General features: G+C 31.6%; 1 protein-coding gene across 1 annotated transcript in view; it reads left to right on the top strand.

Annotated features, from left to right (window-relative positions):
- LOC143054824 (cullin-associated NEDD8-dissociated protein 1-like) overlaps window positions 1-16,378 on the top strand; it is a 33,445-nt gene extending 17,067 nt beyond the window's left edge. The window contains exons 16-32 of the mRNA XM_076227873.1: window positions 1,797-1,914; window positions 2,195-2,326; window positions 2,943-2,976; window positions 3,709-3,808; window positions 4,032-4,117; window positions 5,666-5,866; window positions 6,264-6,428; window positions 6,828-6,895; window positions 7,398-7,492; window positions 8,061-8,164; window positions 9,188-9,255; window positions 9,888-10,077; window positions 10,876-11,064; window positions 11,873-11,944; window positions 12,783-12,954; window positions 13,857-14,003; window positions 16,091-16,378. Of these exons, the coding sequence (XP_076083988.1) occupies window positions 1,797-1,914; window positions 2,195-2,326; window positions 2,943-2,976; window positions 3,709-3,808; window positions 4,032-4,117; window positions 5,666-5,866; window positions 6,264-6,428; window positions 6,828-6,895; window positions 7,398-7,492; window positions 8,061-8,164; window positions 9,188-9,255; window positions 9,888-10,077; window positions 10,876-11,064; window positions 11,873-11,944; window positions 12,783-12,954; window positions 13,857-14,003; window positions 16,091-16,221 (2,072 nt within the window). The 3' untranslated portion in view covers window positions 16,222-16,378. The remainder of the gene's footprint in view (window positions 1-1,796; window positions 1,915-2,194; window positions 2,327-2,942; window positions 2,977-3,708; window positions 3,809-4,031; window positions 4,118-5,665; window positions 5,867-6,263; window positions 6,429-6,827; window positions 6,896-7,397; window positions 7,493-8,060; window positions 8,165-9,187; window positions 9,256-9,887; window positions 10,078-10,875; window positions 11,065-11,872; window positions 11,945-12,782; window positions 12,955-13,856; window positions 14,004-16,090) is intronic.
- Window positions 16,379-17,533: the final 1,155 nt, after the last annotated feature.

Raw genomic sequence — 17,533 nt, forward strand, 5'->3', positions numbered from 1 at the left:
AAACATTGTTATCTCAGGTGCTTTGGAAGGGTAAGATCCTGTCCAACATGTGGCATCTGTCATATTGTTCATTATACTGTATGTATAAATTCAGTTACAAGTCTCATATGGAGGAGTTGGGTTTGCACACTATAAGTTATCTCCCCTACTAGGATGCATTGGACAGGATTAATTTGCCAGATGCACATCTTCAGGTGGTATAAGACAAATGCAAAGTTTAATTGATCATATATAGTTAAAGAATGGTACTTAAAAGCTTACATTCAGCACAAACAGTCCAAAGCACTGGGTGATTACTATAATTATGCATTCAAATATAAAAAAGATGTGGTATGATTGCCAATGAGACAACTATCCAAAAAAGTACAAAATGACACAGACATTAACACTTGTAGGTCACCGTAGGGCCCTCAACAATGAGAAAAGGCCATACCGCATAGTCAGCTATAAAAGGCCCAGATAAGACAATGTAAAACAATTCAAACGATAAAAACTAACAGGCTTATTTATTTAAAAAAATGAACGAAAAAGAACTTATGCTGACAATTAAAGTTTGGTTTTAACAGGTTTTTTTGTAAAATTGTGAAAGCCATCAAGATGAAAAGCAGCAATAAAACAATTACCTTTTTTATCTGGTAAACATCATCATCATTTAACATGTGTATTGTAAACCTATGTAAATAAACCCATGAAACCTTATTTTCTGCTGTCAGATGTTAAATAATGTTGGATATTGTGTTAAACAAATTTATTCAAATAAGTCATCTTCTTTAAGATTTCTATTTTCTAGCTCCTTGTCTTCTAATTTAAGAATGTCAGCTCGATTGTTCTGTTGTCGTGTGTATGAAACATTGAAATTCTCAAGTACTTTTTAAAGTTCTATAACTGTCAACTTTCCTAACAAACGATCTAAGAATGCTTTTTTAATTTCAGTCTTTTTCACTGAATCCTCCTTTTTTTCTTCCTTATTCCTAATGTATGCCCTTATTTCATCAGAGCTGAGAGAACAAACAGCGATAACATCACACTGTTCTGCCATACTGTTTCCATGCGGTAAACAATCTGGTAACCGAACATGTCATATCAGGGAGAACAGTTGAAAAAGAAATTCTGGAAACCAGTTACTACTCTGACACTTTGTATCTCTCTTCCTTTTAGGAGCACAGATATGCATACATAGTTCCATTCGAAACGCTCGGGCATTATCCAACGGATTTAACATGTGCAAAAAGTAAACAAAATCGCAGAATAAAACACTTTTTCTATCGATATTTAAAGGTTCTATCAACTGAAAAAGAGATTTTCTTCTCTTTAGGTACAACCACCCATCTAATTAAGTTATGTAAGAGAACAACTACCCACACAATTTCAATTCCTCCTCCCCCCATCACCCATGCAAAAAAAGATCAACTGCCGTCCAACACCCCCATACATTTTTTTCTGGAATAGCCCTGATTGTAAGCTTGATTTGCTTCTTTAAGTTGCTCTAACCTGACAGAATACAATAATGATGTAACCTCAGGGAAGGTAACCTGTGAAAAAATATATTCTCTATAGTCAAAAAATAATCTAATGAACAGCATAAGGAATATGTAATGCTTTAGATCATATGAATCCTCTTTCTTGCAAAATCATTTATATATTTCGTGTCTTTTTTTGCTATTTTGTTTGATGGCCATTAAGTGGTTGTTTATATTCTTGTTCTTTCGACTTTGGTGGATATATAGGTGTCTTGTTTGGTAATGCACATCTAATAATTACTAACATGACTAATCAGCATCTATTATTTTTTCCAGATGTACAAGTGAGTTTTGATTACAAACCCTATGTAAAAGACTTATACAAATGTACACTGAACAGATTAGTGGCTGCTGATATAGATCAGGAGGTCAAGGAGAGGGCTATTTCTTGTATGTAAGTCAACATTTAATATGAAGAGTTGTGTTTGATAAAGAATAAAGATAGACACTGATTTGAGAGGAATTACCTTGTCAGGTTTTTAATGTCTTCTCCTTTTTGTATCCTCATAAACAATATTTAGTTATTTCAAGCAAAGAAATGTATAATTGAAATATAAATGATACAACAATTATTAAAGGTTTAAATGACTATTTTAAACACATGAAAGATTGAAATTAAAAAATCATGCAGTGCCAAGTAAATGCAAGAATTATATACTTTTTTTCCATTACAGGGGGCAAATGATTTGTAACCTTGGTGACTGTTTATCTGCAGAACTGAAGAATTGTTTACCAATATTCTTAGAGAGATTGAAGAATGAAATAACAAGATTAACTGCTGTAAAGGCTTTAACTATGATAGCAGGGTAATATAAATTTGATATTGACTTATGATAGTAGCTGCAGGCTTTCAACAGCAATGTTTTGGAAGAATTTTTAAATTAGCACTGATCAAATATATTTACTAGAGTTATTCCCCTTGGAAGTAGAAATTAAATGGAGAATGACATTGAAAGCTATTTCATGCCTTTATTTCTTTTAGGATATAGTTGAATTTGTGCATCTTTAGACATTTAAATGCAGTTCTTTCTTTTCGTTTTTAAACTGTTAATATACAAATTGGTATATTCAGAGTTTAGTATGACACCCATTATCTCTGTACTAGTATACATATTTGTTAAGGGGCCAGCTGAAGGACGCCTACGCGTTCAGGAGTTTCTTGCTACATTGAAGACCCATTGGTGGACTTCAGCTGTTGTCTGCTCTATGGTCGGGTTGTTGTCGCTTTGACACATTCCCCATTTCCTTTCTCAATTTTATTTGGTATTATAACATTTATATTATAACCTTTATGGAAGTTTCTACTAAAGCCAAAAAGAAATATTTCTATATTGCCTCCATTGCTCCTGTTTATTTTGGTTTTCATTTTGAATTTTCTGATGAACATTCTTTGTATAAAATTTTGAAATTATTTTTTTTCAGATCTCCATTGAAAATAGATTTAAAACCTATATTAGTAAGTATGTTAAATTGTGTAGAAAAAGGTACACAAACTACAAGTGAAAGGGCAGTTAAAAGAATAAAAAAATAAAACAGTACGAATTAATTATACCTGAAGTTTCAAAGAAGAGGGGTCATATACTGTTGTATATGTCAAGCCATTAGTCACTAATCGCTTTTAAGATTATGAATCAAATACTTTATATCAAGACTTTTTACATTCATAGTCACTTAAGGGGGCTCGCGGGTCTAAATCAAATTTTTTATTTAATATAGGATTTCGCTATATTTTTCTATAAAAGAACTTTATTTTCTTCTATTTTTCTGTTGAACTAATAGGAGAAAAAGCGGTAATATCGAAATAAAAAAAAGAAATAAATTACAGAAATCGTTTAAATTTTACAATTATTTAGTTTATGTACAGCTAATTCGAAAACAACAATAAAAAATATAGGTCACCGATGAGTTAAAAAAGATATTTCAATTTAAATGCCAAAAAATGGCATTTTTGCACCAAAGGGAGATAATTTGGAGCTTTTTCAATGATATCTACAATTTAAATGTCACCTGGGACCAACACAAATTGAGTTTTTAGAATGATTTTTGTACCATATGATAAAGTAACAACTACTAAAGGTAATTAATAAAATTTGTAATGAAAAATAAATGTTAAATTTTTTTCTGAAAATTTTATATCCGCGAGCCTCCTTAAGGAAACCAAGTTTAACACGCATCTTTTTCTTTTCAGGATGAGGGTATACCAATCTTGGCCTCATTTTTAAGGAAAAATCAAAGAGCTTTAAAACTTAGTACATTAACATGCCTGGATGTTTTAGTAAAAAATTATGGTAAGTAAAATTTAAATACTTTTAGTACTTTTCAGTATAAAAAAAATCTGCTAATCATGTTTGCTGTTTAAAAGTTATAAACATGATAGATGTTGATGTTGTCAGTTATTTGCCTCTTGAGTGTATAATGAGAAATAGTTGTATGTTTCATTCATATTTCTGTCTTCGGAAAATAATCAAAAAAAATGTAAGGGATAAAGTATATTTTGTTATTTTATTTTAGGTACAGCATTATCATCTGGTATGATATATGAAGTCATGAAGGAAATGCCTATACTTATCAGTGAAAATGATCTTCATGTTTCTCAGGTAAAATCTGACTAAAACTTTAGAATACTAAATTAAGTAAATGTAATGCCTATTTCCTTGTCAGTATAAATAATCTCCGTGTTTCACAGGTAAAGGCATGTAATACTGTGATTGTCTATAATTAAGATAGAACTGTTTTGTTCGTTGATGTAACAAAGGAGACTTCTCTTCCTTATTCAGCATGGTGATATATTGATTTAATTTGGCGGAATTTTGCAATGTTTTTTAGAAGATTATAATTAGTCTTTAATACAAATTTCTAAGATCAATGGCAATTTCTAATTCTAGGAAGGTTGAAGGCAATTTGAATAAATTATCATGTTTTCATACACTGATTTGCATGAGAAAATCTGTCCCTTGGAGTTCGAGTTTTAAAATTTGAACAAGCGAAGTAACTCAATTTACTTATAGCATATTTTATTACTATGAATATAATAGATTTAACGTTTTTATCTTATAAAGTAAATAGCCTCTGTTTAAACTTTCCTTACAGACTTTATGGTATCCTTGTTACAGAAATATTTAATCAAATTAAAGATGAAGCTTAAACTTCCATCTTGCATTCTTTCTTAAATGTCTTTGTTCTTAAAATTTTTACATCTTGAAAAAGAGAGTGGGAAGTACCGAGAGGGATAGTCAAACTCATAAGTTGTGAACTAAAGTGACAATGCATAGCAATAGCAGGGGGGAAACAACCAAAAGACAAACAACATCATTTAAAATAAAATAAATTTAAAACTGAGATACTGTAACCCCGCCAAAAACAGGTGGGTGTACTCATAGGAAGAGTAAGCAGATTAGGCCAAAAAAAAATATATGTCTGTTTCCTGTTTCCCGACCGACCCTGACTCAAACCCCCCGACCCTAGATCTTTTTATTCAAATCCGGAAAAAAATCTTTTCCGGTCTGGAAAAATCCATTTCCGGCCCGATCCAGATCCGTATTTTACTATGCCCAAACAATCAAAATGGCTGCTCCCAGCACAAATGTGCTACAATTAAGGTTTAAAAAATGTCAGCACTGGGAGGATTATTCAATTAAAGCTTCTTTAAAGGGATTAAATCATTTTGGGGTGCAGGACCCTAACCAAACATGACATGTAACCGACTGCAAATCTGACAGGGAGTGCAAAAATTAAAAAAAAAAAAAAAAAAAAAAAAAAATCCCGACCTACCGACCCTGATTTATTTGCCTTGGAAGCAGGAAACAGACATATATTTTTTTTTGGCCTTATGCCCCACATTTGAAACTCAAAATATGTAAATATTGAAAAATTTAAAAGATTTCCAGTTAACTCCTACTTGTATTTTTATGGCATGGTGTTATAATACATGTACATGTATAAAATCATTGACACATTTTTTTCAGTAATTAATTGCATTCTAGCCATTTCATGCTGATAGTAAGTTTGGCAAGTATCAATCATTCATTCAATTTGTAAATTGGGTTTCTACTTTGTATATGCTTCATGTTTGTTAGGGAAAAATAAGTTCATAAAAAATTAAAACATTGCCCAGTTTTATGTATCTGTATATTTGTTTTTTTCAGCTTTCCCTACATTTGTTGACCTCCATATCTAAGATACACAAGTCTTGTATGGCGACCATACCCAATGAAATATTACCACAGATCTTAGTACTGATCCAGTCCCCACTTCTACAAGGAGGAGCTTTGAATGCTCTATTGGAGTTCTTCCAGGCTTTAGTAGCTACTGGACTACCTAAACTTGGTTTTAAAGATCTTCTACAGGTAGGTATTGAATGCTCTATTGGAGTTCTTCCAGGCTTTAGTAGCTACAGGACTACCTAAACTTGGTTTTAAAGACTTGCTGCAGGTTGGTAAAGATTGCTGAAGATTTCACCTCTGAAGACTTAACCTTGATTACCTTTTAAGCTATGACCTCTAAATGACCTTAAACAAATTTGATTGAAATGGAACATTTTGTATCTTGATGCAACAGCCTTTGTGACTACATTAAATATTGAATGATTAGAATTTGAATCAACCACATTACAGACATTGATAACAAATGAAATGGTATATTCAATAAACTGACAATTGAAATAAGTTAAAGTGTTAAATTTTTTCGAAGATTGGAAATTTTGATTAGCACTTGTTTTAACCTTGTTATTATTTTGTTTTCCAGATGTTAATAAACCCAGTGTATAACCCTACACAACAGACGTCCAGTAACATATTTGCTGTCCACCGACAAGCTTTCCATTCTATAGCTAAGTCTGTAGCAGCCCTGACAGTTAAAAGTTCCTCAGACTCCACCAGTGTGGTAAACCAGTTTGTTAAAGATGTAAAGGTTGGTATTATCTCTTAGTCATGTTTAAGACGAAATATTAAGCAGTTTATTTTTCACAAATTCTTGTTCGAGTCTCTGGTATTTCTTACACAAACATGCATGTTCATGTAGGGCAAATTTTAGAAATAAGCAACACAGAAATCCTTCTTGAAAATTGCTGACATGTACATGTAAGTATAGTGTTAATAATTAAAGCACACTAAAGTGAGATAATATTACATTGTATATTCATTCTTAAGTTTTTACATATCACAGTTTCATAGTACTGCAATGTACTGTAGATTCATTTATATTCATTGGTACACATTTTTGTTTTCATGGATATCTGATTTTGTGGTTTTTCAAAAGTTTGTATACAAGCCTATTGACAACTTTACTTTGTACTTATTTTTATTTTAGAATGCCAAATCATCAGATTCAGTGAAACTGTTTTCTTTGTTGGCTTTAGGAGAAATAGGAAGGCATATGTAAGTATTCTAACTATATGTCTGGAAGCAAAAATACATGTTCTGGACAACAGGAATTTAAATTAAACACAATAATAAAGTCTTGTTATAGTGGTCATAAGGGATTAAGGTAGGGGAAAATAAGATTGCCACTGAAATTTTTTTAAGATGTCACAAAATTTAATGTCATCATTCTGACCAGAGATGGCTGTGTTCTTATACATTCCCACAGCCAAATAGACGCCCAACTTTGCAAGCTTAAGGGTTTTACTAACTGACTAATGGTGTTAAGGAGACCAAAGTGACCATACTTCTTACACCTGGGTCAATGAATTGAATGCCATACAGTTTATGTATATTACATTATTTGAGTAAAGTGTTCTGAGATAAAAATTAACTACTTCAATACAATCATTTATGTAGAAGTCAAAGCTGATATATTTTACTACTAGAGATAAACAATCTTCAAGACAAATAATCATGATGTCCCAGATTATAAAATTCTACATTGATATATTTGCAGAGATTTAAGTTCTCATGGAGAAATACAGATGGTAATTCTAGAATCGTTCTCGTCTCAGAGTGAAGAGGTGAAATCTGCTGCTTCATATGCTCTCGGTAAGTTATTATGAATTTTACTCAATAAAGGAAGACATATTGTTTTATTTATTTTTTTGGTTTTTCTTTAGTTTCTTGTTTTCATACAGTTGTTTGAGCCAAAACGCTTTTCCTTTAATTTAGCAACTTCGATCTCAAGGCCATAAAAATTGACATTTTCAAGTCAGATATTCCTGAAGTAAAATGAATAAGAAATGGATAGATATATGTATGATTTATCTATTGGAAAACTTATCTATTATGATTTCTCTATATGAACTGTGCTCTGAAGTCCTACGGCTGGAACAAGTCCCTAAAAAAGGCTGCCAGACTAGATTTTAAGACTTAATTCACAGGGGTGTCAAATTTATGAACAATAAAGTTAACCACTTTGGATAAGAAAACTAAATATAAACATCAAAACTTAATTGATAAGATACAATGTTATTTACAATTTCATAAATGATTCAAATTAACAACAAAACTGGAGATTGGCTTGTCAAGCCTATTTGTTCAAATATCTAATGTTTTTTTTTGAAGGAGTAGATTCATTGAGTATAAAATGTTCATGAAATCTACTTTATTGCAGGAAATGTCAGTGTTGGAAACATGCCAAAATTTTTACCTTTTGTGTTGAAAGAAATAGAAAATCAACCGAAACGACAATACTTGCTGTTACATTCTCTTAAAGAGGTATGTCTGATTTTTAAACCGCCATTCCTCCCCTCTTGAAATATTTTGTATAAGTGTTAAAGTAGTTTGAAGATAGAATGAAAGAGAAAGTAATCAATGTATTTAAACCAAAATAGACATTTTGAGGTCACAATTTCACAAAGTAGGAAAAGTGCCCATACTGTGTGTGTATCTCTAATTGCATGGTTTGATTCACAAACCTGCAACTTGGTGCTAAATGTTAACACATTTATGTAAAGTTGTATCTTGCTGAATATTATTATCTCGATTTGGAATTTTATTTTCCCTTTTAAAATTCTTTTACATTTTATTATTCTTGGACCTTTTTATAGCTTAGTATACAGTTTGTGTTTTGCTTATTGTTGAAGATAGAAAGTCACCAGGGCTTATTTATATCTTAGTCCAAATTGCTGTTTGGTCTTTTAGTGTGTAGTTGACTCATTGGTAATATCATTCCACAACTTATTCTTATTCCCCTGCCACAGTCAATGTGCATTAAGTATTTAAATTGAGAATGGAAATGGGGAATGTGTCAAAGAGACAACAACCCAACCATAGAACAGACAATAGCAGAAGGTCACCAATAGATCTTCAATGCAGCGAGAAACTCCCGCACCCAGAGGCTTCCTTCAGCTGGCCCCTAAACATATATTATACTAGTTCAGTGATAATGGATGTCATACTAAACTCTAAATTATACACAAGAAACAAAAATGAGGCGGGGTTAAACATGTTTTTGGAGATCTCAACCCTCCCCCTATACCTTTAGCCAATGTAGAAAAGTAAACGCATAACAATACGCACAGTAAAATTACCCTTGTTTCTGTGTACATAAGTCCTGAAATTGGTTTCCAATCTGTAACATAAATTTGCCTCAACCAAATGTTTTAAAACTTTTACACAATGCTAATTACCACAGAACGCAGCTCAGGTTTGTACAATTATATGCAAGCAGGGGCATCATTTGTGTCTAATGGATGCAACGTCATTTATTAATATATATATTTATGCTTATGTTTACAGATAATAAGCTGTGAGTCGTCGTCAGCAGGTGGAGTAGATACACTTAAAACATATGTAATGACTATTTGGTAAGTAATGCTGTTCCTTAGATAACCTTAAGAATATGATACTAAGGGACTAACTAAAAACCCAATTAGACAAATAAATACAAAGAACACCATGGCCAAAAACAAAAATGAGGAAAAGAAAAAAAACTTGCATGCAAGTGTAATACTTTTACACAGTGTACTGTCATAATAATTCCTGGATAATATCAGCATTCCTGGCCTTTTCCTTTCAAATCAACAAAAACTTCCAATGTTGATTTTGATATTTACTGTCAACATATTTAATGACACCTTTCACATTTAAAGCAATACGAATTCTTCTCTTGTTTTAAAATATCGATAGAAGGACAAAGGCCACAGTTAACTTACAATTGAGAAACAAGATCTCCAACAAAAGCACGGTTGAAAGGAGATTTTCTACAAGGTTAATTAAGCAGTTCTGTTTCCACTGGTCACAGCCCTTTTGTAAAGGTGTGTTTACACACTACACAGGTCGATTTTTATTTCAATTTTCATTTGTATTGGTTGAGTCCCTAGAGAGTACCACTGTTAAATGTATGTGCCTGTTATTCTGATTTTGGTTAAGTAAGCTAGAGTAACAGAAGAAAACCAACTGGTTTATGAATTTGACTGTTATCTTTTTACTATTTCAGGAATATGTTGTTCCATCACTGTGAATGTCCTGAGGAGGGGACCAGGAATGTGGTATCTGAATGTCTGGGTAAACTAACCCTTATAGATCCTGCCAACTTACTCTCCAACCTGAAACAACATCTCAATTCTCAGTCAGCTTTAACAAGATCTACGGTCGTCACAGCAATCAAATTCACTATATCAGATCAGGTACGTAGCTTTGTTCAGGCATTGGTTATTATGAAGTATTTCATTATCCTGTATCAGGTATAAGAATGGTATTTGAAAAAAACAAACAAACCACAGTGGATCTGAACCATTTTAAGTGTTAGTAGTTATATTATGTGGATATCTCCAACTTATTTAGCACATTAAGGATTTTTGCTAATCATGTTTTTTAACATTTTGTCAGATTTTTGGATTTTTATTGTCAGTGTAATGCACACAAACCCCTAATAATTTTATTACATATAGTTTAAAAAGTCACTTTTAAAAATTTCATAAAATTTATAAAACATGAATTGCTGATATTTTTTTATTTTTTTATTTTTTTTTTATGCCCCACCTACGATACCTATGATAGTAGAGGGGCATTATGTTTTCTGGTCTGTACGTCCGTTCCTCCGTCTGTCTGATCGTTCGTCCTGCTTCAGGTTAAAAGTTTTTGGCCAATGAAGTTGAAGTCAAATCAACTTGAAACTTAGTACACATATTCCTCATGATATGATCTTTCTAATTTTAATGCCAAATAAAAGTTTTAACCCCAATTTCACGGTCCACTGAACATAGAAAATGATAGTGCGAGTGGGGCATCCATGTACTGGGGACACATTCTTGTTTATAACTAGTTTACCATGTTTACCTCAACCAAATGCTACGAATACAGAAATTATTCTTTGCATATTTTATTGTGACTTTTGAAGAATGGATAGAAATGCAAAAATAATTATTGCAATTTCAGGAAAATCTGCATACAGTTTACTATATACTTTCTGATTTATTTTTCAGCCACAAGGAATAGATGCTTTATTACGCACTTGTATAGGAGATTTCCTTAAGACTTTGCAAGACCCAGATTTAAATGTTCGACGTGTTGCCTTGGTAACATTTAACTCAGCTGCTCACAACAAACCAACTTTAATCCGAGATTTATTAGATAGTGTTTTACCACATTTATATAATGAAACAAAAGTTAGAGTAAGTAAAGAAAATCATAAAGTGATACAAATGTCTGGTAAAGTCATGATAAACTATACATACTGTGTTTAAAAAATCTTTTACAAATGTTGATTCTTACAATACAAAATAACAGATCATGTTTTAAAATCAACCCATATAACAGATAAGAATGTTATATATTTATTATACCCTGCATTATTAAAGTGGGGGTATAATGTTTTATTTCTGTCTGTCTGTTCTATGAATATTTTTCATCGCATCTTTCTCAGGAACTACATCATAATGATTTCTGAAATTTGGTTTCAGACTTAACATAAGTCAGATAACCCTGTGATGCATTTTCAGATTCAACACTCAAAAACTTCCTGGGCAGGCAGTAAGCAGTAGCTCGCAGTTTCACTTGTTATTTCATCATGTCAATTTTTCATGAAATTTTGAGCTGTTGGATTGATCATTATCTTTACACTAAACTTTTATACTAAGTTTACAAATAAAACAATAAAGACAACAACACCCATCAATTACCCCATGGTAAGAGTTTATTCTGGTCGACATGTTTCCCAACAAGAGTGGCGTCTTCAGGACAATATAACACATGAAATCAAACAGTGAAGTACAAATTTTGCGGTTGTGTGGAGGAAGTTTTCACCATTCATCAGTTATGGTTCTTGTGATATTGCCAGGACACAAATAAATGTTAATAAATCTGGTTTGCTGTCCTTGTGACAGCCTCTTGTTTCAATATGCTTTACTAAAGTTCAAGTGGCACCAATCTAAAAAAATGGAAATATTGTATCAAAATAAAAGTTTTTTTTTTTTTTTTTAGAAAGAATTAATCCGAGAAGTGGAGATGGGTCCATTTAAACACACATTAGATGATGGATTAGATATAAGAAAGGTAAGATTTCAGACATGTGACCAGTATATATGTATTCAAAAGGAGAACTGAATCTGTTGCCATGCTAATCATACAAAATACAAGGTATATATTGTCAGCAATTCTTTCCTGTGCTACTTTAACTTATTTATAAACCTTCTCACCTAACATGCCTAACTTATTTATAAACCTTCTCACCTGACTTATTTATAAACCTTCTCACCTTTTTCATTCGTATTTGAAATCAATAAACATCATGAGAACTCTGAAATATTATAGTAAATGAATTATTTAAAAGCCTTTCAAATCCATGAAAAAGGAAATAATTCAGCTTGTTTAATTTTATATCAATTAAAATGATATTTCAAAAACTGTTCATCACAAATACATCCTCACCACATGATAAAGAGCAGTAACTATTTTGAAGCAAGAAAAGTCAGTGTCTGTAAAAACATTGTGTGGCATATATATAAACTAACTGAAAAACTTATAAAAAATATAGAACAATTGTACATATTTGTAGAATAACTATTTAACAATTTAACACCAACATATTAATTCATGAACATATGTAGTGCACTAGTTAATTTTCAGTTTTGGTTTGTGACAAGTTTTGAATTCTTTGAATAACTATTAATTTTATGACATTGACCATGGGCTTTAAAATAGAAAGAACAGAATAAAATACAAGAACCTTCATCTTTTTCTGTGCAGTCCCAATTTGCTTTGATGCAATATCATCAACATTATTGATGTCAAAGGAATTGAAATTGAAATTTTTATTTAACATGGAAATCTTGGTATTTTGTTGCAACCAATGTAATAAATGTTTTTATTATTTACTAATTCTATGTTTCAGGCTGCCTTTGAGTGTATGTACACTTTACTAGATTCCTGTTTAGATAGACTAGATATATTTGAATTCCTGAACCATGTAGAGGATGGTCTAAAAGATCACTACGATATAAAAATGTTGACATACCTTATGTTAGTTAGACTGGCTCATCTGTGTCCTAGTGCTGTTTTACAAAGTATGTATTGTCATATGTCAAAAGTTATCTCATTTTTGTATGGACTACTGTAAATTCAGATATTATTGCATGCATTTATTATTATGATTTTGTCATTTTAGTCTAAAATGCAATTTGTATTTTTTGTGATATAAAGATACACAAAATTTTAAAATGCGAGTTTAAATTACTGTAAATTCAGAAATTATTGCGTTCATTTATTATTGCGATTTTGTCATTTAAAATTAAATGCGATTTTAATTATTACGATTTTGAGAAAAGTCATGCTTAATTCAGTTAAGATATTACAAAATGCGAGTTTTAATTATTGCGTTTACAACTCTGTCGCATTATTCGCAATAATAAAAACCTCGCAATAATTTCTGAATTTACAGTATTGAGATTATGACTGTGTTGCATTTTTCGCAAAAATAAAAACATCGCAATAATTTCTGAATTTACAGTATTCGTATTTTGCTATATTTTATTGGCACTTAATATTTATGGGCTAGTTATAAAATAGAGATTTACAACTTTTTAATATTGTCAAATAAAGTTCAATCAATCCATCGATGTTTATTGCCATTGTTCATTGCAGATATCAGGTGTCTATGGGCACTCTAGTTTTATTGTAACATATTTTTGTGAATTAAGGCCATTGAAAAAAGGTTTAAAAGTTCATTTCATGTTTTTCACATATATTGGAAAACTCTATTCACCTAGTTAATTTCTCAGAAGAATTTTAGATTTTACCTAATTTGGAACAACACAATTTTCAAAAATGGTCAATGACTTATATTTTGATTCGCTTTGTATCATTCAAAGATTATCTATTCCAGCAGGCCAATATTAGATTTTCCTCTTCATGTGAGAGGTGTCGGGTATGCAATATAAATCACTCATGTTCATTTCTTTCGTTGTAGAATTGGACAGATTGGTGGAGCCACTAAGAGCAACATGTACAACAAAGGTCAAAGCTCACTCTGTGAAACAGGAGTTTGAGAAACAAGACGAGTTAAAGAGATCTGCCATGAGAGCTGTAGCAGCATTATTGGCCATAACGGATGCAGGTAAATAGTTGATTCACATATGTTTTAGACTCTTAGACCTTTACTTATTAAAGCGTTTTTCTGTAGTTAAATCTAAAACATGACCAGCACAGTAGTCAGCACTTCTGTGTTGACATAAATTATGGTTGATATGGTCATAATTATAAATTTACTGTTTACAAAACTTTGAAGTTTTTAAAAACTTTGGCTTTTCTACCTCAGGAGTAGATTACCTTATCTGTATTTGGCAAAAGTTTTAAGATTTTTTTAAATTTTCAATGCTCTTCAACTTCATTCTTTTTTGGCATTTTTTTTTTTTTTCGAGCGACTCGGATGAGTCTTTTGTAGATGAAAAACGTGTCTGGTGTAATGCAACATTTAATTTCTGGTATCTATGATGAGTTTATTTTTGTTCTTGTGGTTTACATTATAATAAATAAATTTTGTGTTTTTACTGTCTTCTGATTGGTTAAAATTATTAGTTTTATTGTGAGCCTGCAACTTTTGTTGCAGAAAGCTCGACATAGGTATAGTGATCCAGCGGTGGCGGCGGCGGTGGCGGCGTTAGCTCACTTCTTAAAAGCTTTATATTTTAGAAGGTGTAAGACCTGGATGCTTCATACTTTGTATATAGATGCCTCATGTTACGAAGTTTCCGTCAGTCACATGTCCAATGTCCTTGACCTCATTTTCATGGTTCAGTGACCACTTGAAAAAAAAGTTCAGATTTTTTATAATGTTGAATTCTCTCTTATTATAAGTAATAGGATAACTATATTTGATATGTGCGTACCTTGCAAGGTCCTCATGTCTGTCAGACAGTTTTCACTTGACCTCGATCTCATTTCATGGATCAGTGAACAAGGTTAAGTTTTGGTGGTCAAGTCCATATCTCAGATACTATAAGCAATAGGGCTAGTATATTCCGTGTATGGAAGGACTGTAAGGTGTACATGTCCAACTGGCAGTTGTCATTTGACCTTGACCTCATTTTCATGGTTCAGTGGTTATAGTTAAATTTTTGTGTTTTGGTCTGTTTTTCTCATACTATATGCAATAGGTCTACTATATTTGTTGTATGGAATGATTGTAAGGTGTACCTGTCTAGCAGGCAGATGTCATGTGACCTTGACCTCATTTTCATGGTTCAGTGGTCAAAGTTAAGTTTTTGTGTTTTGGTCTTTTTATCTAATACTATATGCCATAGATCATCTATATTTGGTGTATGGAAATATTTTATGATCTTGATGTCAGCCGCACAGATTTTATTTGACCGTGACCTCATTTTCACGGTTCATTGCACAGTGTTAAGTTTTTGTGTTTTGGTCTATTTTTCTTAAACTATAAGTAATAGGTCAACTATATATGTTGTATAGAAGCATTGTTAGCTGTACATGTCTGCCTGGCATGGTTCATCTGACCTTGACCTCATTTTCAAGGTTCATTGGTCTTTGTTTAGTTATCTTGGTTAATGTTAAGTTTATGTGACAGTTGTATTAAAGCTTAACTTTATACTTAGGACTATCAACATAATATCATTGATTAGTATAGAAGGCGAGACATTTCAGTGTGTGCACTCTTGTTTTCAATGTTGTCAATTTTGATGGCGACACGCCCACTTTGACCGTTGTGTATTCATACGCCAACATGTGTGTACGTTGTTATTGCTAATATAAATATTATAAAAAGTTCTTTGAGCCTTAGTTTTGAAATTTATTTATAATGAATGGCAATAATTTATTTTAATTTTATTGAACCATAAAACTAATTTTTGACTCTTCACATTTTACATAATCCGCTTTGCGGATTATTCAATGTGAAGAGTCAAAAATTAGTTTTATGGTTCAATAAATTCAAAATAGATAATAGCCATTCATTAACACTTTTGCTTCCAATGGCAGAAGAAAGGACTCTCTGATTTGTGATATGTGTCAACATCAAATCAGGTTTCATTTGAGAACCACTTTCAAACAGTGACTCTGAGAATCATCACTTCATGATTAAGTTGCTAATCATTGATAATACAATATAAACACATTTTTGGTTGACCTATACATGAACAATTGCTCTCCTTGAAGGAAACTTAGAAATTTGCCTTTCTTTTTCAGATAAAAGCCCACAGATGAATGAATTCTTGTCATATATCAAATCCAACACTGAGATGGCGGCCATGTTTGAAAGTATTCAGAAAGATGCACAAGCCTCCATTTCAGATTCTATGGTGATGGATACAAGTTGATGTGTTGTCATGGAGATATCATTAAAGTGCTAATTATTGAACTCTGAAGACATTTTTACATGTGAACAAATAGTTTATAAACCTTTGTTTTGCTTTTATCATGTTATGTTAACGAACTTGTTGATGACTGAATGACAATTAATATCAAATAGAACCTCGTTTTGATTCCTTAATATAAATGAGGTAATTAGAACTCATTCAAATGCTGCAAATTTAATTTTGACCTGCCATCTTTTCTGATTTTGGGGGATTTCTCCTAGAGGTGATGACATTGATGATAAAATCGTCCATTATAAAAAATATATACCTGAAAACATCACTTGTACACTCATTCCAAATCAAAGAGTATTAGACACTTTTGATACGTATACATAAAGGCAACAGTAGTATAATGCATTTGGTCATCTTGTGCCTAAAACACAGGTATTTTGAAAAGTTGGCAGGTATCATTTATGAATTAATGAAATGCATGTTTATGCTATATTTATAGTTTGTTTCAACTGTAATATCTACTCTAACTTCATATAATAGAGGATAACAGTCAAAAGTATGTGTTTCCCTTAATGAAAGCTGCATTTCTAAATGAGAAAAAACAAAACCTGCCCATGGTTAATGTACCAATAATTCATTAATTATTGCGTGCATTTATGCTTGCAATTTTGTTCTTTTAGACTAAAATGCTATTTTGATTTTTGCAATGTTAAATTCATATACCGGTAAAAAAAATCAAAATGTGAGTTTAAATTATTGCGATTATAACCCTGTTCCATTTTTCACTATAATAAAAATATTGCAATAATTTCTATATTTACAGTATCTTTTAAGGTACTGTGGCTTTCTCTGCCAACAAAATCTGGCCACCATCATAGCGCCAAAATCACTGAAAGTGGAATTAAACACTAACAAAAATTCGAAATGAGTGTGAAATGATTACAAATTTTAGACATCCTACTGAAGTTTGTAATTAAACCAATAATTGCTTTTCACTTTTTTTGCAAATATTGTATATCTTAAACTCTGTTGCTATCTGAAAGGTCTTAACTTATATTAAATTGTCCAATGGGACAAGAACATTAGGTACAATAAAGTTTTTCAGTTCCTTGTAGGTAAAGTGTGGAACTAATATTTAAATAGGAAAACAAGTTTAAGTCTTACCATGAATCTTGCATAATCATAGCTCATGTTTGCTACAGTGCAACTGTTATATTTTGTATTCAATTGCTTAGATCTATACATCTCAATCTATTTACAATGTAAGAATAGTGTAAATGTTTGCATAACATTATCCCATCGGAACTAGTTTTAATGGACA

This window comes from Mytilus galloprovincialis, chromosome 12, assembly GCF_965363235.1.
Source record: "Mytilus galloprovincialis chromosome 12, xbMytGall1.hap1.1, whole genome shotgun sequence".
NCBI lineage: Eukaryota > Metazoa > Mollusca > Bivalvia > Mytilida > Mytilidae > Mytilus > Mytilus galloprovincialis.